The 25,180-nt window shown below is 35.9% G+C and overlaps 1 protein-coding gene across 1 annotated transcript; it reads left to right on the top strand.

Moving 5' to 3' along the window:
* Positions 1-23,185: 23,185 nt before the first annotated feature.
* Positions 23,186-23,656, top strand: LOC121218461 (beta-conglycinin alpha' subunit-like). The gene has a single exon (XM_041095649.1). The coding sequence runs from the start codon at positions 23,186-23,188 to the stop codon at positions 23,654-23,656; it is 471 nt and encodes a 156-aa protein (XP_040951583.1).
* The last annotated feature ends 1,524 nt before the right edge of the window (positions 23,657-25,180 follow it).

Below are 25,180 nucleotides of genomic sequence, written 5' to 3'. Positions count from 1 at the left end.
GCCCTGACTATTCCTTGCAGGTACCTTCCCAAACCTTTCCTTGCTCGGGCTCCCTTTCCTATAGTCAATTTGACACCCATCTTGGTATTTCTCGACAGTTTTGGCTCGGGAATTCTATTTCCCTCAGCGACGAATGTGGCATTGACAAATTCAAGAGATCGGAAGGAACATTTCATAGCGTCTTTACTCACTTTAATATATGGTGCGTCGGCAGAAATAGATGCTACAATGTTTTCTTCTCCCTCGACAGTGACCAAACAACCATCCATGATAAATTTCACCTTTTGATGGAGGGATGATGGGACTGCTCCAGCAGAATAGATCCAAGGTCTTCTCAAGAGACAATTGTATGATGGTGTAATGTCCATGACTTGAAACTCAACATCGTATTTGTAAGGACCCACTTCTAGAGGGGTCTCGATTTTTCCCATAACTTCTCGTCTTATTCCATCGAATGCCCTTACTGTAGAATGGCAGGGCTTTAGATAGGACAAATCCATCGGCATCCTGAAAAGTGTGGCCAAAGGCATGACATTGAGTGCCGATCCATTGTCGATGAGCATGTTCGGTATTATATAGCCCTTACAACGAGTAGTGATATGCAATGCTTTCACTGAGCCTCTACCATTAGGCGGTATTTCATCATCACTAAAAAAAATGAAATTATCCGCATTCAAGTTGTTCATCCATCTATCCAGCTTTTCAACGGATACATTGCTTGCCACATAAGCTTGATTTAACACTTTCAGCAGAGCATTCCGGTGTGGTTCTGAATTCAACAGCAGAGATAATACCAAGATTTGCGCTGGCTGCTTACTCAATTGTTCTACCACGTTGTACTCACTGTGCTTGATAAATTTTAAGAATTCTTGTGCTTCCTCCTCGTCCACAGGCTTTTTAGCTTCTTGTTCAGGCACAGTTTCATGCTCATCTTCGGTCACGTGCATCGGTGCTTTTCCTTTCTGTTTCAAGTCACTGTTCTTCTTTATCTCCTTCGAATAACATCTTCCACTACGAGTGAAATGACCTACTTCCCCGATGCCTCCAGTCATGGCTTTGGGTTTTTCATATTCAGATGTGACGATATTAACGTCATATTTCCACGGTACTGCTTTATTGTCCTTGTAAGGGAAAGTAGACGGTACTTCAATTATCATTTTTGGTTTCACTGGTTCCTTCCTTGCATCGTAATAAATTACAAATGGTCGATCGGTGCTATACGGACAACTTGACGATTGATTGTCAGAGGCACATACTTCTTTCTCATTGGCCTCACCTTGATTAATGATTGCAATCTCCTTATTATCTATCCGGTCTTGCAGTAACCTTTTAAATTCCTCACATGATTGAATGTCGTGCCCTAAAATTCCATGAAAATCACAAAAAGCCTGACATTCTTTTCTGAGATTATCGTCGGGGCAACAGAGCAATCCATTCTTAACCAGTGCCTCCCAGATTTTCTGCAGAGGCGTCCTTATTTCTGAAATACATTTTCTGACTTGCCATTCATCTTCTTTCCCTACTGTGCTTACATTTCCTTCGTTATGGTTAGGGAATGGGTTCCCGGTTATACCGCCAGTACCATCAAATCGCAGAATACCAGCATCGATGAATCCTTGAACTCTCCTCTTAAAGGCTAGGCAATTTTCTGTAGAATGTCCCTGGTTTCCCGTATGGTATGCACAACTAGCGTTTGGGTCGTACCATTTTGGGTGTGGGGGCCTCAAGGGTGCCATATAATGCGGGGATATCAATTGCTTCTCCAAAAGTTTTGGGTACAGTTCCCCATATAACACAGGAATAGGGTAAATTATGGTCTCTCAGAATAGGGTTTTGCTAGCCTCTGCTCGTTTTTGGGTTGGCCTTGGGTGGGTATGGTATTTTGTGGGAATGTGGCGTTTGGTCTCGGGTTACTTGTGGCGTAAACAGGGTAAGAAGAGTAAAGAGGCGGTGTTTGGTAGTAAGGGGTCTGAGGAGGATAATAGAAATTCGGAAGAGGATAATTTCGAGGTCGGGGTTGGTTTGGATATGGGTTAGGGGCATAATGGCTTCCCATTCCCACCATGTGGGCTTCTGGTTCTTTCTTCTTCATGGGCGCTACCCTTCTTGAACTTTCTTGACCTTCCATTTTACTGCTCTTGATCGCATTCTCTATAAGCTCACCGGATATTACAATATCCGCAAAGTCTTTCGTGGCACTTCCCACTAGTTTGTTATAAAACGGTGCTTTCAAAGTGTTGATGAAAAGAATGGTTATCTCCGTTTTTGTTAGTGGGGGTTCTACTTGGGCTGAGACATCCCTCCATCTCTGCGCATACTGTCTAAAAGTTTCTGACGGCTTTTTCTCCATCATTTGCAAAGTCATCCGGTCTGGCACCATATCCGATACATGCTTGTATTGCTTACAGAATGCTGATGCCAAGTCCTTCCAAGATCGGATCCTTTCCCTACTAAGCTGGTTGTACCACCGAAGAGCCGATCCTACTAGGCTATCCTGAAAACAATGTATGAGTAGCTGGTCTTCATTCACGTAACCAGTCATTTTTCGGCAAAACATGACAAGATGCGCCTTTGGACATCTCGTGCCATCGTATTTTTCAAAATTAGGCACCTTGAACTTCGGAGGCAGAACTAGATCGGGCACCAAACTGAGTTCTTTGGCACTTAGTGCAGAGAAGGCTTCAGAAACCTCTATTACTTTGAGTCTTTCCTCTAAGCTCCTATACTTCTCTTGAGCCTCATGATCGTCCGTTCTCAACCTGGCTATTTCCGCTGGATCGTCCAAATCTGGAACAATTGGATTGGCAGGATTAGCCCCAGAATTTGATATGAATATTCCTTGCCCTAAATGAGTACGTGGCACCAGCCGTTGCTCTGGGTCTGTGGGTTCTCCTTGGGTGTACCCTCTTTGTGCTGCGCGGGCGTGTGGTGGAGTGAATCTGGGGGGATAGAGCGGGTCTTGATTGTGATTAACTCTTGACCGAGATTCCTCGATGTCAAGGCTCTGCATGGGTCCCTTTCCTTTAACTAAAGCTGACATCATCTCCATCATCTTGGCCATTTGATCCTTCTGTTCGAGCGATTCTTCTCGTGATCTCACCATTAAGTCTCTCGTCTCTTGCTGTGACCTAGCCAACTGCTCTTGTAATTCCTTTTGGATTCTTTCCATTCTTTCAATCCTTTCATTGAATTTAGCCTCCATTGTTCTAGTTTGCCGACGCGTTCTATACGAGTGGCGTGGTTCCAGATTTGAAGTATTGCAACTGCGAATTGTACGTTTTAACCTCAGCAAATGAGTACGGGATATGCCATGAATGAATGAATAAATGCATGAATGCTTGAATGCCAAATGAATGTTAGTCATGAATGACATGTAAGGAATTGGTGTTGATTTCAAGATAGCCCCTATTTAGGCATTTCATTCATCAAAAGAGTTCATTACAAAACATTTTGTCATTTTTGATTCAGCAATTACACAAACTTTCTAGCTATATCGCCATATTTCTTTATTCGCTCTAAGAATTCCGATATGCTCGATCGTTGGCTTGGTGGGAATTGGCAACTGAGATTTTCAGCTTCTTCCGATAATTATACCACGGGCATGGCTACCCCATGAACTTCATTGATCAAATAGCTAAGTTGCCTTTCTTTTTCTTGGAGGCCCTCTTCGTAAGCACGAACGTCTCTATCATACTGACTATCCTTTTCTTCCAAAGCCTTCAAGAGAGTATCTAACTGTTGTTGACGATCTTGCAGCATATCTTCTAACTCTTGTATCCTTTCTTTTAGTTCTTGATGTTTAGATCGACTAGTCATCACCTCGGCAGACACAACTTCATATTCGGTGTTCTTCTTCCTCAATTCCATCATAACCCGCGCAGCCTTTTCTTCCTCTTTCTTTGCTTTTCCTTTCCAAAATTCCATCCCTCCTTTAATGTTGCTTATCTCCTCTTTCTATTCTGCCGACGACTTGCCCAGCCCACTATTTTTTATTGTGCCTCTTAACTTTTTATTTTCCAGATGGAGGTCTCTTAAGTCATTTCTCACGACTTCAACTTCTTTTTGCACTTTCTGGGTTCTGGATCTTTCAATCTGAACGTCGATCTTCAATTGGTAGTTTTACTTTTGAAGAGCACTAAGGTCCTGAGACATCTTGGCCTTTTCTCGTTCAAATTCTTGTCTTGTCATTTCTAACTCAGACAGCATTTCCTCCGAGAAAGGATTCTGGACGGTGTAGTTCGTTGACGAGATTTGCTGACTGTTCGCTCGTTGCTTTCTCCATATGTCGTAATCTTGGGTGAGGGTATCAGCGTATAGAGCCAATTCCATGAGATGAACTTTCTTCCAAGACTTTGCAGTGTCTCGGACCCTCTTCATATACCCTTCGCCTGCGAAAGCGAATTTGGATTGTGCCAATCCTCCAGTAGCGGGTATGAATTGTCGCGAAGAAAACTGCCTTTGGACTAATAGTAGGGCATATCCGACTCCTCCCCATAATCCGAGTAGTGGTACCCAATCTTGATCTCTGACCTTGTATAGCAGAACCGAAGGGCGTATCCACGGTGCTCTTCACGTTATATCCTCAGCTCGAAGGTTCTGAAAAATTGAGACCCAATGTTGTTCAGTGACTTCCTTTGGCCATTCTTTCTTGAGATAAGCTTCTAACGGGGCAAATATTTTTGAAAACATATGGAACGGGGTACGCTCTACTTTCCAAAAGTGACTCAAAATCCAGACATTTAGTAACTGCGCGCATCCGATAAAGCGTCCTTTCCTCATTTTTCTACAACTATTCAGGGATTTGAAGGTCTCGGCTAGGATAGTAGGGACAGGATTGATTCCTTGTTTTAACCTTTCAAAGAAATCGACTACTGCAACTTCAAGATGTCTGAGAACTTTCGGGAAAATGATCAAACCGTAAATGGCCAAAGCGAATAGATTTATCCTTTTCAACATATCGGGATGGTTCAAAACCAAATCTCGTAGGGCAAACCATGGAATACAAATGGTTTCATTCTTCTTCTTTATCTGTTTTCGGCCCATGCGTCAGTCTTGTCTGTCAATCTCACCAACTTTTTTCTTGAAGGTCATCGGCTTAGGTTCTTTCACATATATCTTATAGGGTTGTACATTATCGATACGAAGCAGAACAGCGTACTCTTTTATAGTCGGGGTCATGTCTTTCTGGTTGAAAGTAAAACATTGGTAAGCCGGATCCCAAAATCTGACCATGGCTTGGATCAATCGTTCGTCTATGCTGACAGCAATCAAGTTGGCTATGTCCCCATACCTCTTAATGAAGATACCCCTAGTGTCCGAGTCCCACTGGTTCCAAACCCGAACCAAATCTTCAAGGTTATTCTGGCGAACATTCACAGTTACGTGCTCGGGCAGATTGGCAATACATCCCTCCCGTAGACTATCCTCTTTTTCTTTCTGAGTTTTTAGAGACTAATCTCGGACTACGGTATTTTTCTCGGTTGTTTGTATAATTGACTCTTCCATTAGAAACCCGTTTTTTGGCAACTGATCTTTAGTCAACACCTTTCTAATATGATGCCTATAATGCATGATGAAAAACATTACGGCAAAGACAAACAACCTTGATTAGTAATTAAATACAGACAGAAAAAATATGGAAAATTTAACGAATCAAACTACCCAAATCTAGTTTATTAAACAGACCCAATCCCCTTTGTATAGAAAGTGAAAATGCAAAAGGCAAGAGGCGTTCCTCCCGTGCACTTATTTTGGTGAGTACTAAACAGACGGAGGTTCGGCATGACTCTAGTTAGGTGGCTCGTATGGTTTATTATATGCGGTTTTGGTTCTAGATAGGTACTCGAATTGTCCGTACTGTCATCTGCTAAGATTAGTACGAAGCCTCGGTCATAGCCCATCACAGACTCACGAGTTCAATTCGAGAGATTACATTTACTAATGCTTATGCGGAGGGACAAGTTAACCCACGAAAGCATAAGTCATATGTAACCCGAAAGTATTCACTAGCCTGTGCGGAGGGACGAGTTAATTCACGAAGGCGTAGCGTTTACTTTCACTTAAACAGGGACGGAGCCTGGGTAGAGAGCTCATGTTATGCAAAATGCAAGTGCACGGTGTGTAGGAGAAACTTGCAATCCTTTCATTTATTTTAAAACTACAAAACTAAAATGAAAGATAAGACAAATTAGGAGATACATATGTATGATTTTTCGAAAACAAAACTTAAGGATCATGATTAAATATTAATTTGAACAAGGAACTTTGAAAATTTTGACAACAAGCGTTTAATTCAACTCGACCCTCAAAAATGGGTCCCCAGCAAAGTCGCCAGCTGTAGCGACGTAAAAAATTCTCTTTCAGTCGCTAATTGAGGCGATTATTTGAAAATTTAAAAATCTACTTTCGATTTTATTAAAAAAGGGAGTCGCCACTGATCTTTTTTCTAGGTGTGACCGGACACCTAATAAATCATCCTTTTTTAGAAAAGAAAACTTATACTTGCACAAAAATGAAGGCCGAATTTAGGTTTACGTCAAAAGCCAGAGTAAAGTTGGGTTCGGGAGTCGGTTACGTGCGAGGAAGGTATTAGCACCCTTGCGACACCCAAAATTGGTATCTTGTTAAACTCATGTTGTCTTGATTTTCAAAAGTACGAATTCAATTTGACATTTACTCGTGATCCAATTGAAAAATGTGAATTTTTAGTTTTCGATTTTTTTATTAGAAAGGGTGTCCCATTTTTTTAACACAAGCCGACAAATTTCACCCATCATGGCGATGAAATCGATGGCTTAATATTAAATCGGTACATTGCCTTATTTTCGAAATTAATTAAAACATGAGAAAAAATATTCCTAAAGTGAGAAATTAAAAATAGATAAAGGACGCAAAAAAAATGATATCATTAATGAAAAATATTAACGTGGAATACTAGAATATTAGAATAACAATAATAATGATATTTACAAAAAATAAAAATAAAAACAAATCATGTACTAATAATAAAATAGGAAAAATGATATATTTGGTAATAATAATATAAAATAATAATATGTACAAAAATATATATATACATATGTACATAAAATATACACTAATATAATAATAGTTATAATAATACTAGCAATAGTAATAATTTGTGATAATAATATATACACAATATGGTATTTTAAAATATATATATGTATATACAATAGTATTTAAGAATATATACATAAGATGATATAAAATACATACATGGAATAGTATAAGAAATATATAACTAATGGCATTTAAAAAATATATATATACATAATATATATAAAATACATATAATATATATATACGTATTAGAAATGATAAAAAATTATTAACACACTACATAAGTAAATGAAATATGATAATAATACTAAAATAATTAATTTAAATAGTAAAGTAACTAAAAAGAATTAAATTGAACTAAAAACAAAATATTTGGGGCAAAATTGAAATAAAAATAAAAGGAAAGGACTATATTGAACATGCGCGGAAATAGTGGGGGGCCAAAACAACAAATATTCCTTCCCATCAAAACTCAGCACATTAGCGGGGACTAAATTGAAAATCACGACAAATTTCAGGGCCAAATTAAAAAAAAACGAATAATGACTTAATTGCAAAACAATAAAAAGCGGAAGGGCTAAAAGCGCAATTAGCCCTTCCTTAAACAAACACGTGGATCCTAGGCGGGTCGGGTCAAACCGGTCCAAGTCAAAACGACGTCGTTTTGGGATTTAGTGGCCAACCCCAAAACGACGTCGTTTTGGGGGGCTATAAAATGCATTTTTTTTCTTCAAAAAAAATTCATTCTTGCACTTGAAAAGCAAAAAGAGAGAGAGAGGGAGAGGGGTGAGGTGATTTCCGGCCACAAGGCCGGTCACCGTCCGACCGTCGGCCACCGTCCGTCGCCGGCGCCGGCAACCGCACGCGGTGGCCGAAAAAAGTAATTTTTTTAAATATTTATTTTGTATATATATTTTTATTATATTTTTATTATGATGTATATATGTAGATTAATAGATTCGAAAAAAAGGAAAAAATAAAATAAAAATAAAAATAAGAGTAAAATAATAAAGAAGATAAAATCACCTTTGGGTATTTTTTAGCTTTCGATTTCTGAGATTTTTGATTTGTATTTGACACTATCCACTTTCTTTCTTGGTTTTAATCTACTAATATTGATGCAAAAACGAAGATAAATTCTTTGTATTGATCAAAATCCCCCCCCCCAAACATGATTTTTGAATGGCTTTTTATAGCCATCTTTTACATGATTTTCTATTATTTCTTTTTCTATTTTGTAGGTGGTGGTGGTAGACAATGGATATAAAAAATGGGAGGAAAAATGGGGCAAGTGGGAAAGTGGCTAGGTGGCTAGGGTTTCTTGGTTTTTTTTTTGGGTTAGGTTTTTCTTTTTTGTTTTTTTTTGGGGGGCTTAATGGGCTTTTGAATTGGGTTTAATATTTGGATTTTGTAATGGGTTTGGGTAGATGTAAATGGGTCATGGGTTAAGGGTTTTAGTGGGTTTAGAGGTTTGGTTAGGTTTTGATGAAATCGAGCTCGAGCAATTTGGGCTTCTACATATCTGATACGTGCCGTATACGGTACCACTGGGTGTGTAGGGTTGGATGGGTTAATTTTATCCCCATACTTGGTGTGTAGGGCTGGGTAGGTAGATTTTATCCCCACATGGTGTGTTAGGTTGGACGGAAATGGTGTGCTGGGTTGGTGGGCATTACTATTCTAATTGATATGCATGTATGTCTGTATAGGCGAAGGCCCGAATGTATCTAATACTGTTCTGAGTGGGCTAAAACCTACATTGATTCTGTTAAGAGCTCAGGATTGATTATGACTGTTTGACTGCTATCCGTTTACATGCGTGCTTGCTGTAGGGATGTACACATTTAGTTTTTGAAAACTCACCCCTTATTTTTATTTGTCTGTCAGGTAATCCCCAACAGTAGGTGGATCGGTGCTGCGAAGGGCTCGACGGTGACCATTGCTACATACACTCTGGTTTTAAAGGTTTTTAATGCTTTTATTATTTTATTTGCTATAGTTAGGAGTAATTATGAAATTTTTGGTTTCAGGCTGTTTGGTTTAAGTTTAGAATTTGAAAATATTGTTTATGGATTTTGGAATTGCAACTTTATTTGTTCTTAAGCTTCAGCGAACTAAGAAATGTTTCCAAGCAAATTAATCAATATATATATGATTTCTGAGTTAAGTAAAAGGTGGTAACTGTAACGGTTTTTGGGTAAACACGGTTTTAAATACATTCTCATGTGACTTCGTCAGATTCGGCCATAACGTCTTGGCCGGGTTTAAGGTGTTTCAAAATTGTTCATTCTAAATGTCATTTTAGGTTTTGGAATCCTCGCTATTGTGCTTGCATTGAAAAACGACTAGGTGTGTACTTTCTATCCCAAAAAATAACAAACGACTCAAAGCTAAAAAAGTTACTGTTGAAGCCACACGGCTGTGTGCCAGGTCATGTAGGCCACACGGGCTGGCCAGGTAGGTTGTGTGGGCCACACGGCTATGTGGGCCCATTTTCAGTAAAATTTAGTTAGGGTCATGTTTGAAGTGCGTTATTATTATCTGAGTGTATTATTATCTAAGTGGCTTAGTCCACATATGTGGTGTGTTGGGTTGGATTGGTCTTTCGAATTCCGTGTGTGACTTGGTATGATCTGTTCTGATTGCGTGTTGGGACATTGGTTCCTTATCTAGTATTTGTTTCTACTTACGTCTGTAAGTATGTTTGTTTTGAACAACCATCTGGTGTTCTTTTCTAAAATCTATTTTTAACAGCTTTCAAACTTACACTGAGCTCGAGTAGCTCAGCCCCTCTTAGTGTTTCCTTTTCAAGTACCTTTTTTAAAATCTGACACTAGACTCGGTGTGCAGATGTCTCAGATAGTCTCGATGAAAATTAATTATTATCAGTTTGGATTTTCAGTATCTATTTGATTATTTGGTTTTGAACTGTTTTTACAAAGTTGTGGTACAAACTTCAAGTTAAAGTTTTAATCATTTTTATTCCGCTTATATATATACTATCTCAACTGTACTTTTACTGACTGATTTTAAATGATTAAGTATTATGAACCGACATATAAACTGATTTGTAAAAGTTTTTCTACGATCACTTCGGTGATCAATGTAGCATCCAGAATTCGGTCTAAACTTCTAGGCTATGTTTAGGGTGTTACACCAACACCCTTACCACTCGAACCAGTAGCTCATTCTGACATGGATTAACAGGCTGTTTTATAAAAGCCCACTCAACAAGGGTAAGGCTAGGATCAGAAAAATAAAAAAATTTTGGCAAAAGTGGAACTTGAACCCAAGACCTCACACACACACACACACCTAAAACACTTAGCCACTAAAACAAATATACATTTGTGTCAGATATTTACAGAAATGAAAAAAAATTATTCAGGGCGTTACAATTACTATGTGTATTTTTTTGTGGTAAGATTAACTAATTTTGTTTCATGTGAATGTTGGGAGATTTTGGGATCTATTTGAATATTCGATATTCATCATTTTGAGTTTTTTGTTAGTAAAGATCATGAAGCGTACGATGTTTCTCCAACGAATTAAGGGATTTGTAGGGCTACTATTCTGTTGGGTAAGTGATTAATGCTTTCGATTAGGGGTTGACTCAGTTTATTAAGGCCAAATGTTAACAGTTGTGGCTAAATTAGTTGCTTAGATTTAGTGTATGATTGCTAAATTGTTCATTCTAAATGTCATTTTAGGTTTTGGAATCCTTGCTATTATGGTTGCATTGAAAAATGATCAGGTGTGTATGTTCTATCCCAAAAAATAACAAACGACTCAAAGCCAAAAAGTCACTGTTGAAGCCACACGGCCATGTGCCAGGCTAGGTGGGCCACACGGCTTAGGCCAGCTAGGTTATGTGGGCCACACGGCCATGTGGGCCCATTTTCTGTAAAATTTAGTTAGGGTCATGTTTGATGTGCGTTTTGAGGTCAGCTACTTCTTTGGGTTTGATATGTGGTATGTATGATCCCAATATAAGAAATCTGGGCTACTGATATTATATGTGTATCACCTGTAAGCATGTCAGTAGTATAAATCTCGCATTTGATCTACAAATCTGAGAATTGTGTTAGTATGTTTCTAATATGTTAAAGCATGATTCATCTGTGTGCATCTGAGTATGTATTATGTTTCAGCACGTGCATTGGGGTGAGAGAATTATATGACGGAGGAAGTGTTGGCAATTTAATGATCTGTCTTATCTGGTGGTTTAACCACATATCTGTTTTGGCAGCTTGACTGCAATTCTGGTGGCTTGAGCACACTTATCTAATTTTTACGGATTACCACATCATTTCTGACAGCATGACTGCACTATTCTGAAAAGTGAAATATGCTTTCTTATTGGTGTGTGGCGTTGGATGGGTATTTATTTAAAACGTCCATTTAAAAGTCCAATTACGAAGCCTAAGTGTTTTTGGTTAAATACAGAAGCACTACCCTTATACCCGGTTACACCCAAATACAATCTAAACCCAATACCTACCAGACCCTAATACCCTAACCCAATTATAAGGTGGCCCAGTTAGCCCAAATTTTTTTAAGGCAGGGAACCCTAGGGTTTCTGCCTTTTCCTTCAGCGCCGTAACAAGATCCAGAAGCTGCGCCACGTCATCAGGGCCGTTCCAACTCCCGAAGCAAGAGCCATCAATGGCCCTGTCCCCTCACGTAACCCCAGCTGGCCCTAATTAATAAGCTGTCCAGAAATACTGGGGTACTCTGAACGTCACCACCGTCGGTGCACCATAATATTAGGCTTCACCTCTGACCTCGGTACCTCCTTTGACGCCGAGATCTCCGCAAAAGAGACTGTCTTGTGGTCATCAGTGCACAAATAGGCATCTGCCGAGATTCGAATCCATGACAGCAAGCCCAGCCACCGAGATCTTCGCGAGTTACCTGCAAGAAAAGGAAACAAACAGTAGATACGGGAAAAAGCAGAGCAGGAAATGGCAAGAAAATCACAGCATATCAGTCAAAGATACAGAAGACACGAAATTGAAAGAAATCATAGATTTCTTTCCCAGAATATGTAAGGGACTAAGGCTATAAAGCCTTCCCTTTCACTTGTAAAAAGGAGGAGGCTTATACGCACACATAGATATACAGAGAGAAAACAAGAAGCATAGATAGACAATTATACACAGAAAACGTCATAAAATTTTTGTATTCGATCAAAAGGCAGAGAAATAAAGCAGATCTTTTTGAAAGGGTAATAGATCGTCTCTTTTATTTTGTTTTCGGTTTTACTGGTTTACTTCTTTTGCATGCATAACATATTTAAGTTTTTTTTACAAAGGAAAGAAATAAAGAAAAGGAGAACAGTAGCTTCTGTTTCACCTCGGAAAGACGAACCTTTTAGGTCCCGACCGTCATACATGGCGGAGTCGGTGACGGCGCGTGAGGGGAAACACTATGGTCCGATGAACCGAGGACCATCGGCTAAGGGCCGGAGCTCAGGAGAGCCAGGAAGGCTCAGAGAGAATTCTCAGTTCTTTTTTTAAAAAAAAAGGGGGACCGAAATGATTTTTTGGCCTAATATCGGGCTTATATAGCCCTTTCAAAACGGCCTCATTTTGGTTTAGTCCCATAAGCAAAAAACGATGTCGTTTTAAGGCCTAGGATCCGCGTGTTTTTAAATAAAGGGCTAATTGCCCTAATGGTCCTTCCAATTTTTTTTAATTTGTTTTTAAATTTCATTTTTAATTATTTATAAATTATCCCTAAGGTTTTATTTCGGTTTTAATTTAATCCTAATTGTGGCCACTTTAAGGCCTAGGTTAAAACGGTACCGTTCTGGGACAAGGGAAAATTTCTCAATGAGTCCGTAAGATTTTAATGGGCATTTCAATTAAGTCCAAATCCGCTTCTTTTATTATCAAATTAACCACTGATTTTTATTTACATTTAATTTTAGTCCCTTTATTCCTTTTAAAATTATTTATAACTTATTTATTTTAAATTGTATATATATTATTTTGTAGCACCCCAAACCCGGCACAGACGTTATGGCTGGATCCGACATGCCACATCGAAGCGTTAAAAACATTTTATATTGTTGATCCAGAAAAACCTACTTAGTGTTTTAAAAGATAATTTCATTATAGGTTAAAGTGAATGGAAGCTGTGCACCAGGTAGGAAACCGGAAAGAGGTGGTGAGTCCATCGGACTGCTTAAGTACCAAGCTCCCTTCGGATCCAATCCTAGACATGCATACCACTATTGCCACACCTTAACGTCATGGATATTTCTAGGAAACCGATTTGATTAAGTCATTTTTAGGAAAAGTGATTAATTTTGGAAAATACTTTCATTGCGGAAGCTTTGCTTGTTGTCGTGTTATTTTGAAATCAACTGTTCTTTTTGAAAACGCGCCCTAAAGCTATCCAATTTCAACAGTTAAAATAAGTAATACCTATCTTAGTAATACATATTAAAACCATTAAAAATAATTAAGCGGCCTTATTACATTTAAAAACCTAAAACTTCAAACGTAAATAAAAGGATGTCCAGTTCACCAGAAGAAAATCAAACTTTCAGAACGGGTGGCCACTCCGAATTCCCTCACAGCTCCAAGCCCACTATGGTTGGGGATTTCCTGCGTGGATGAAAATAAAAGGGGTGAGTTTGGGGAAACTCAGTGTGTAAGGAAAACTCATCCAAAGCCCAAGTCAGCTCAAGCCCATTGGGCCTAAGCCCATTTGGGTAACAGTGGTACTGGGCCAGAGCCCTTTTCAGATTACAATAAACTGGGCCTTAGCCCCTTATTCAGATAATAGTATGGCCCATAGGCCCATTTCAAAATACATGCAACATCAGTAAACATATGCAAGCCCATTTGGGTAACAGTGGTACTGGGCCAGAGCCCTTTTCAGATTACAATAAACTGGGCCTTAGCCCCTTATTCAGATAACAGTATGGCCCATAGGCCCATTTCAAAATACATGCAACATCAGTAAACATATGCAAGCCCATTTGGGGAGACTACTCAACCCACCAACCACTACACTCTACCCGTACCAGCCATACACTTCATGTGGTGGGGAATAGCTCAACCCACCCAGCCCAACACTCCACAGTTGCAGCCTTGCTGCTCAGTTAACAGTAAATTGAGGCAAAGCCTCTAGTACGTGGACAAGCCACTTTCAGTACTTCCTCCGTCAATATCCCAATCCCATGCATCAGATGATAACAACATGGCATACAGTAAATAATAACAGTCAAACATGCATTTAAGTCAATTTAACCCTAGGGGTATTTCGGTAATTTATCTCCTAGGGGTAAAACTGTAAATTTTTCACTTTTAAAGGTATTTCAGTAATTTATCTATTTTAGGGTTTTTCATGCATATTCCTACTTTTCACGTACTAACAGAATCACGTACCGAGGGTTCTTACCGAATTGGGTCCGTTGGCCCATCATTCCAATTTTGGCCCATTAAGCCCAAAAATATCGAGGGCACAGAAATCATGCACTTTGCAGTCCAAACATTGCAGCTTACCAAAAACATTAATCGATTTACCTCACGAGCATTCGCACACTCACAAATCTACAAAATACAGGTTTTCGGCATTTCGGCTTTTCGACTTTTGCCGATCTAGACTAAGAAAGAGGGTGTTAGTTACACACCTGTTTGCGACGATATGTTGACGAGATCCACACACGAACCGCCTACAATTGGATTACTAACATGTTAATCTAACTATTCAAATACAAACTACGTATTAACCCCTTACAATATTCGGCCAACCACACCTACAGATCATAGTAAGCTTATAAGAAATCAATAAGCAACTCATTAACAAATTTTTGTCAATGTTTACCACATAATCATAATTTCACTGCAAGCTGTCTTCCTGAGCAACAGTCACTAAATTATTTATAACTGGAATCAAGTTCCGTTAATTTTCCCTGAAAATAGACTCATATATCTTCTATCCATAAAATTTTCAGAATTTTTGGTTTAGCCAATCAATACCAGATTTTTCTCAAAGTTTCCCATGTTTCACTGTTTGACTAATCTGACCACTCTTCATTACGAATCAAATTTCTCATTGTACAGAATTCAAAATATGTTCTTGTTTATTTCATTAGAAACTAGACTCAATAATATTTAATTACATAATTTATTGAGCTTCTAATTCATCTCCCACAATTTATGGTGATTTTCCAAAGTCACGTTACTGCTGCTGTCCCAAGCAGATTTATTACCAAATCACTCTTTCACACATAACTTGCATGCATGTTATTTAAACATGTATATCACCAATCAATCATCACATATCTATGATTTTTACTTAAGAATAATCTCCATTTCATCATTTTAAAGAACAACATGTTAGCCGATTTTTCCCTTTAGCATCTAAGGCACATGCATGCTCATTTGTTTGGCTCAACTTCACATATCTTCCATTTTTCATCAAAAGAACATGAAACAACAACCATTTCCTTCATTTTAATTCATGACCAAATGCTCACAACACAACCAAAATCAAAATATACTTCAAGAGTTAAGGTAGAATCAAGAAGAACTCATGAACCTCAAAATAGAAGCAAGGTACCAAGAACTTACCTTCAATTTTCCTCCTCCTAATGACCGAATACTCAAGAGCTTTCTCCTCTCCTTTCTCTTCTCTAACTTTCAGCTATGATGAACAAAGATGGACAAAACTTTGTTCTTTTCACCCCTTTTTCTTTTAATAAAACTTCATATTTCATCCATTTAATTCTTTAATACAAAAGACATGAAATTCTTATCATGAAACATTTACCTAACCCATTATCATGGAACATTTATCTAACCTATTATCAATTTGTATCAATTTGTACCATACAAAAACAACAACTCAACACATACAATCTTCATCCAAATCACATTCGTTTCATAACAATATCGCTAATCCTTATTTTATCTAACATTATATCCATTCATACTTTCAAGTAATATTTAAACATCTTAATTAATTTCCATTCATATCATATATCAACTTCTATTAACTTAACTAATATATTCATGAGTTGATACAAAACATAGTCATATAAGCTCCAATACATGCCATATAAACCATTTAATGTATTTATAACAAAATCTACTGGAAAATTGAGATAGTGTGACTTGAGCGTTATGATCCAATCCTCTGACCCTCCCGTTAATCTACAAAGAGCAATAAACATTACAAGTAAGCTGACTATAGCTTAGTAAGTTCGTCGGCTTAAACCATAAACCTTACCAAATATTGGTTTCCAAAATTCAAATCATATGGACATTTCAAGTAAGTTACTTTCATCTTGTATGTCATAATCTCATTTTAAAAATAATTTACTTAATTGAGCTAAAAAATAATGATAACATTACTTACATTTCTTTTTCCACACTTACAATTATGACTTACCAACTTGTCCATTTAAGGAACAACTTACGGATTTGAGTACATTGTGATCTGAAGCCCGAAGACTAATTGAAGCACATAAGTGCTAAACAGAAGCCCGAAGGCTAACTGAAGCTCACCAGAGCTGAACTGAAACCCCAAAAGGGTTAATTGAAACTCATATGAGTTAACGGAAGCTCGTAAGAGCTAAACAGAAAGAAAACACGAGAATTCGCAACAAATATTGAATCTCAGTTTACTTGGGTAATTTACCGTCAATTCATCTTTTTCACTGAAAAATCGTACTCATTTCCTGCGTTCCGTTCCTCCGAAATACTCAATTCAATTTCATAAATTTTGTATGCAATTTAATTATTTTCAACAATTAACATACATAAATATTAATCACCATTCATAAAATAATATTGAAATTTAATAATTTAACCGTACGAACTTACCCGGAACAATTTGCAGTAGTTGTAGAGATTTCTGGAACTATTCCGAAATTTTATCTTTTCCTCGTTTATCCTCGATTTCTTGATCTATAATATAAAATTTTTCACTTATCAGTATTGACTTCACATTCATTCTACTTCACATCCTTAATGTTTATAACCCGCTTATAAGTAACATTATCTGCAATTTCACTATTTATCTATGTATATTCAATGTTGTCCGTCCATGTCATAGTCGCTAAATTATTTTTATCTAGATCTACAGAACTCCAAATTAGGATCCGCTAATTTTCTCTAAAACTAGACTCACATATCTTCTTATCATAAAATTTCAGAATTTTTGGTTTAGCCAATAAGTACAGTTTATTCTTTAAAGTCACCCCTATTCTGCTGTCTGACAGTTCCGACCCTTCTTCACTAAAAAATAATTATCTCCTTGTACGGAATTCAGATGATATTCTAGATTGTTTTTATTGAAAATAGACTCATTTAGGATTCTATACATATAAATTTAAGCCCCTAATTTTTTATTAAATTTTTATTATTTTTTAAATTCAGAACAGGGGAACTCGATTTCATTCTGAACTTATCTCACAAAATTCATTATATCTCATGATTTACAAATCCATTGCTTACAAAATTTCTTCTATGAGAAACTAGGCTCAATAAGATTTAATTTAATATTTTTTTCATCTTTTAATTAGATTTATACAATTTATGGTGATTTTTCAAAGTTAGTCTACTGCTGCTGTCCAAAATTGTTTTAGTGCAAGCTTTTAATAAATAACAATTTCATCCCTACTCAATTAGCCTCTCAATTGAGCTGATTTTTCTTAATTAATACTTTACCTAGACATTATAAGTTATTTCACAACTATTAAAATTCAGAATTTCCACATAAAACCTTAACTTCAAACTCTTTCACCATTAGGTCCCAAACATTCACTTTCTATTCAATTCTTTCAAGAAAATCAGCATATAAACAATTTAAAGCTCTAATTCCATGCTAAATCATCATATACTTCCATAACATATTCATATCAACTTCCAATTTCTTTCATAGAATCAAAAACTAGTGAATTCAACAAGTGGACCTAGTTGTAAAAGTCATAAAAACAAAAAAAATTCAAGAAATAATCAAGAATTGAACTTACTTGCAGTAAAAATATGAAAAACCAGCTTAAGGAAACCCTTCTATGGTGTTTTTTCTGATGAGAATTCAAAAAAATAAAGAGAAATCTAGATAATTCCACTTTAATCCTAGCTTTATTAAGTAAATTTTGCAATATTCCAATTTTGCCCTTAATTCATCAATTTTCCTGCTGATTTCATGCCTCTTGCCATCCAGCCCAAATAGACCTTGGGTCTATTTGCCTTTTAAACCCTCTTTCTTTTATCATTTAAGCTATTTAATCATTTTTCATAATTTTACATTTGTTACAATTTAGTCCTTTTTATTCAATTAACTATCGGAACTTTAAAATTTCTTGACGAAACTTTAATACTAACTTATTAACACTCCATAAATATTTATAAAAATATTTATGGCTCATTTTAAAAATTTCAAACTCTCGATACCTTGTTTCTGATTCTAATTTTTTTAAATATTTATTTCTAGTACACTATTCGCTATTTCAAAAATTTTCCTAACTTCACATTTAACTTATATTCACGAAATTATTAATATCTTCTACTCATTTGCTGGATTTAGTGATCTCGAATCACTGTTCTGTCACCACTGAAAATTTAGGCTATTACACTTCCTCCACATATATCCAATCCCACCCCAAAACAGATGCAAAAATAATAGATTAAACATGCTCAACATGCTTAAATAGATATAACAGATATACATCTAACAGAACAACCAGACATGCATAATAGTATCATACTCAAAACAAAATATCATACTATCAGATTCCATAATTTTAGGGTTTCGTTGGCCCTTACTGACCCTACGGTAGACCCACAGTCAATTAGAACGACCTGTGCGACCTTAGGGAGAATGTCAGAAAAATGGGCCCACATGCCCGTGTGGCATGCCCATGTGGCCCACACTCCCAGATTGGCCTTACCTGTGTGGCCCACACGACCTGGTCCAAAATCCACACGTCCAACTCGGTTTAGCCCGTGTGGCTCACACGGCCACGCCCATACCATCAAACGGTCGTGTCTTGCACACGGCCTCACCTTCGTCAGACACACACCCATGTGGCATCGACAAAACAGTTTTTCGCTTTCGCTGAAGCTCAATTTTTCGTGATTCGGGTACACATCTTGTTCACTTTTGCAAGACCACCAGAACCTATAGCTGATCGATGAAACACCGCATTAGCCACTTAAACCGATACCACAACGAGCTACCACATACTAGGACTGTACAGCAGATTACTGCATTGCACTATACAACATATACGCCAGCTCTACTGTGTATTATTATCTGAGTGGCTTAGTCCACATATGTGGTGTGTTGGGTTGGATTGGTCTTTTGAATTCTGTGTGTGACTTGGTGTGATCTGTTCTGATTGCGTGTTGGGACATTGGTTCCTTATCTAGTATTTGTTTCTACTTACTCTGTAAGTATGTTTGTTTTGAACAACCATCTGGTGTTCTCTTCTAAACTTTGTTTTTAACAGTTTTCAAACTTACACTGAGCTCGAATAGCTCACCCCCTTTTAGTGTTTCCTTTTCAGGTACCTTTTTTAAAATCTGACACTAGACTCAGTGTGCGGATGTCTTAGACAAGCTTGATGAAAATTAATTATTATCAATTTGGATTTTCAGTATCTATTTGATTATTTGGTTTTGAACTGTAAGATTTTTATAAAGCTGTGGTACAAATTTCAAGTAAAAGTTTTAATCGTTTTTATTCCGTTTATATATATACTATCTCAGCTGTAATTTTACTGACTGATTTTAAATGATTAAGTATTATGAACTGACATATAAACTGATTTGTAAAAATTTTTCTACGATCACTTCGGTGATCAATGTAGCATCCAGAATTCGGTCTAAACTTCTAGGTTGGGTTTAGGGTGTTACATCAACACCCTTACCACTCGAACCAGTAGCTCATTCTGACATGGATTAACAGGCTGTTTTATAAAAGCCCACTCAACAAGGGTAAGGCTAGGATCAGAAAAATAAAAAAAATTTGGCAAAAGTGGAACTTGAACCCAAGACCTCACACACACACACACACCTAAAACACTTAGCCACTAAAACAAATATACATTTGTGTCAGATATTTACAGAAATGAAAAAAAATTATTCAGGGCGTTACAATTACTATGTGTATTTTTTGGTGGTAAGATTAACTAATTTTGTTTCATGTGAATGTTGGGAGATTTTGGGATCTATTTGAATATTCGATATTCATCATTTTGAGTTTTTTGTTAGTGAAGATCATGAAGCGTACGATGTTTCTCCAACGAATTAAGGGATTTGTAGGGCTACTATTCTGTTGGGTAAGTGATTAATGCTTTCGATTAGGGGTTGACTCTGTTTATTAAGGCCAAATGTTAACAGTTGTGGCTGAATTAGTTGCTTAGATTTAGTGTATGATTGCTAAATTGTTCATTCTAAATGTCATTTTAGGTTTTGGAATCCTTGCTATTGTGGTTGCATTGAAAAACGACTAGGTGTGTACGTTCTATCCCAAAAAATAACAAACGACTCAAAGCTAAAAAAGTTACTGTTGAAGCGACACGGCTGTGTGCCAGGCCATGTGGGCCACACGGCTATGTGGGCCCATTTTCAGTAAAATTTAGTTAGGGTCGTGTTTGAAGTGCATTTCGAGGTCAGCTACTTCTTTGGGTCTGATATGTGATATGTATGATCCCGATATAATAAATCTGGGGTATTGATATTGTATGTGTATCACCTGTAAGCATGTCAGTAGTATAATCTCGCATTTGATCTACAAATTTGAGAATTCTATTATCATGTTTCTAATATGCTAAAGCATGATTCATCTTTGTGCATCTGAGTATGTATTATGTTTCAGCACGTGCATTGGGGTGAGAGAATTATGTGACGGAGGAAGTGTTGGCAATTTAATGATCTATCTTATCTGGTGGTTTAACCACATATCTGTTTTGGCAGCTTGACAGCAATTCTGGTGGCTTGACCGCACTTATCTATTTTGACGGATTACCGCATTATTTCTAGCAGCATGACTGCAATATTCTGAAAAGTGAAATACGCTTACTTATTGGTGTTTGGCGTTGGATGGGTATTTATTACCTCATTTGCTGTGTAAGGATGGATGGAGATAGTGTGTAGCGGATGGGGTCGGACCTGTATCTGTATCTATATCTGATATTGCATTTGTATTAGTAATTGATCTATCTGTCATGTTGAATCGTGAGATATGTCACGCATTTGTAACTATTTGAAACATGATTTTTGCATGATTTTTACATAATATTTATTAAATAATTATTAATTAAAATTTATGTACTTTTGGACCGTCGGACTAATTTTTGGAATTTTATTTTGGTTTTGGGTTTTGTTGAGTTTTTTAGATAATTAGTTTAAATAATCTGCATAAATTTTCTATTATTTGAAAAGGATGTTCAATTTTTGTTTTCAAAATTGAAATGTTTAAAAATTTTTACCGCTGCAAATTCAGAATAAGTGAATTTATTTTTCAAAAAGAGTAAATAAGTTAATATTACGACTTTCAGTTTGATTTGGTGGGAAGTAATATATGTTTTCAAAAATACTTATTTAACAATAATTAAGTTTTCTAGGAAATAAATGTAAATGATTTTTTTATTACAAAATTACTAATGCAAGATTAAGCAATGTTTTGGGAAGCGAATAATCTAGCTTTAAGTAGTCAGTGTAACCCTCAAGATCCGGTCATAAATTCTAGACCGGGTTTGGGGTATTACAGTAGTAAGTCCATATAAACTTACCTGACAAAACCATAACGACATGACGTCAGGGTTTAATCTACAATTTTTCGTTTTTCTTCAATTATCATATGGTTTATTAAAGTTCCGACCTATAATAATTTATTACAATTTATCAATTCCAATCACCTTATATCATCCTATTATAAATATAAATCAGTTCAATTCAGTTTCTTAAAATTTTAAAATTTATTAAATTTATTCCCTAAAACCGAAATAGCTATATCTTTCAAATTTAAGTTTCATTTTTCAATCTGATTTCAATTTCATACTTCTATAACCCTCTATCATCTATAATTACAGAAATTTCAAACCAATTTTGAAATATTTACACTTTAATCCTTAAGTTCAAAACTATAAATTTTCACTTTAGAAATTAATCCTTTTTCATATCTAAGCATCAAATCTAACCAAATGACACCAATTCATGATTAGTTAAATCAAGCTTATAAGACTTCAAAAATATAAAAATTATAAAAAAAACAAGCTTAAAATCACTTATCAATTTCAAAAACAGAGGTTAGCCGAATGCTAAGAGCTTAAAAATGGCTTCTTTTGTTTCTTTTTCTTGCAAACGGTGGAGAGAAGAGGGAAATGAAGATTGACCATATCTTTTTTTATTATGTTTTAACATATAATATTAATAATTTAATCATAATTATACTTTGGTGAATGTGACAGTGGGGATATACGTAAAGTATATAACATTATACTTTTGGCAAGCAGTTGGCTGGTCTACCCAAGAGTGATCAAAGTTTGAGCTGCCTTCAATGAGCCAATTTTTGCCTATAATGGATAAAGGCACTTTGTCTAGTTCAACTGCCCACAGAATAATGTTAAAATGAAATTAAAACAAGGTGGGCTGGTTACACCAAAAAAATAAAATATTAATGTGGTGTTTGGTTAGTCGAATTTATCATAATTTTATAGAAATTGAGACCAAAAAACATAATCCCACCATAAGTCAATTATGTAGATGAGAAATTGGTACAAAACAACGTGGAGCCAAATCCCACCAAACCATCTCTCATCCTCTCCTATAAAAGGCTTGCTACACATAGACAACAATCCACACAAAAATACACTCAAAATTCTTTTCTTTCTATTTGGTTAACCATGGCTCATAACTTTCGTCATCCTTTCTTTCTTTTCCAACTTTTACTCATTACTGTCTCACTAATGATCGGTAGTCACACCGTCTCGTCAGCGGCTTGACATTTATTCCAGACACAAACAACCTCATCAGAGCTGTCACAATTGGCTTCAAAATACGAAAAGCACGAAGAGTCTGAATACAAACAGTCAAAATATCACGAAGAGTACCCAAAACATGAGAAGCCTGAAATGCACAAGGAGGAAAAACAAAAACCCTGCAAACATCATGAAGAGTACCACGAGTCACGCGAATCGAAGGAGCACGAAGAGTACGATAAAGAAAAACCCGATTTCCCCAAATGGGAAAAGCCTAAAGAGCACGAGAAACACGAAGTCGAATATCCAAAAATACCTGAGTACAAGGACAAACAAGATGAGGATAAGGAACATAAAAATGAAGAGTATCACGAATCACGCGAATCGAAGGAGCACGAAGAATACGAGAAAGAAAAACCCAAGTTCCCCAAACGGGAAAAGCCTAAAGAGCACGAGAAACACGAAGTCGAATATCCAGAAATACTTGGGTACAAGGAAAAGCAAGATAAGAGTAAGGAACATAAAGATGAAGAGTGCCACGAGTCACACGAATCGAAAGATCACGAAGAGTACGAGAAAGAAAAACCCAATTTCTCCAAATGGAAAAAGCCTAAAAGAGCATGAGAAACAAGATGAGGATAAGGAACATAAACATGAGTTCCCAAAGCATGAAAAAGAAGAGGAGAAGAAACCTGAGAAAGGCAGAGTACCCTGAGTCGGTTAAAATGCCTGAATGGCCGAAGTCCATGTTTACTCAGTCTGGCTCGAGCACTAAGCCTTAAGCCATATGACACTGGTGCATGTGCCATCATCATGCAGTAATTTCATGGGATATCATAATTATATTGTTAATAAAAAAGATGGTGAGTGGGAGATGTGTGTGTGCATTCATCCATGTAGCAATGCTGAATCTCTTTGCATGCATAGAGATTCTGAATTGTTATAGTTTATGTTATATCGTTTGTTCTAGTGAAATTAATTTTGAATGTTGTATGTAATGTTAACATCACTTGGCTTAATTTATGTTTTAATGAAGTTTATGCTGTGTATTTTACTTTAATGATGTTGCATGTATTGTTAATTTAACATAGCTTGATTATTATACTCTTCTATTGTTAATTATAAATTGCATCGTCTTGTTTAAATTTTTTACAAGTTAAAACATGTATAAATATATGACAATATAATTACAAGTTTTAGTTCAATGTTCGCTATCTTAGTATGTTATTGATGATTCAATCTTAATTACATTTTAAAAAATTCCATTTAAAATTTTAATAAATAATAACAAATAATTATTGTAATATAATACACAACTAAAAATGGAATAAATAAAATAAAATATCAAATAATTGTTATAATATTGTAATATAATATGTACCATATTCTTAAGTGAATTAGAGTCTGACTTATAATCCGGTAAAATTTCAGTTTAAATATTTTTATTCTTATCATATTATTAGAACTCTTTTTAAATAAATTAAAATTTTAATTATATTAATTTAATTTAAACTCCTAATTATCTTATATAAATTAAAACTTTAAATATCCTAATTTAATTTAAATTCTTAATTATCTTAATTTGTAACCTCCTTCACCCGGCTAGATGCTAGACTCGAATATAGGAGATTACATCGGCCACCGAGATGGCCTAATAGCAACCAGGGTTTAAAAACAGTCGATTTTAAAATATTTATTTATTTAAAAATAAAAATTAGTCTATTTTCGAAAAACCACATGAGTTAGTAAAAACGATTTATTTCAAACACTTTTAATTTTGTTATTTGCATTTTTACCCTTCAAGTTACGCAATTCATGTTTTTCATCTTTAAATTTCTATATTATTTAATTTAAGTCCTTCTACCATTTATTTTATTAGATGATTATTGTTAATTTCTGTTAAAATTTTATTATTGTTAATATTACACGGTTATAATTATAACATCATCATACCTTTTTCTGTTATTTTACTATATATTATTATCATTATTAAATAGTATTATTATTCCTATTATTATTGTTGTTATTTTATTATAGTGTTATTTTATTATTTGTGTTGCTATAATTATAATATCATAATTTTGTTGTTATTATATTATGCCTACATATATTCACCTGTTTGGTACAACATACCAAGTTCGAATAGAC

Source organism: Gossypium hirsutum, chromosome A03 (genome assembly GCF_007990345.1).
Source record: "Gossypium hirsutum isolate 1008001.06 chromosome A03, Gossypium_hirsutum_v2.1, whole genome shotgun sequence".
NCBI classification, from domain to species: domain Eukaryota; kingdom Viridiplantae; phylum Streptophyta; class Magnoliopsida; order Malvales; family Malvaceae; genus Gossypium; species Gossypium hirsutum.
Note: the sequence above shows the minus strand (reverse complement) of the source record. Positions and strands in the feature narration are given on the sequence as shown.

Bases quoted from the DNA above. Each gene is read 5' to 3' on its own strand.
- LOC121218461 (XM_041095649.1), top strand. From the start codon at position 23,186: ATGCACAAGGAGGAAAAACAAAAACCCTGCAAACATCATGAAGAGTAC.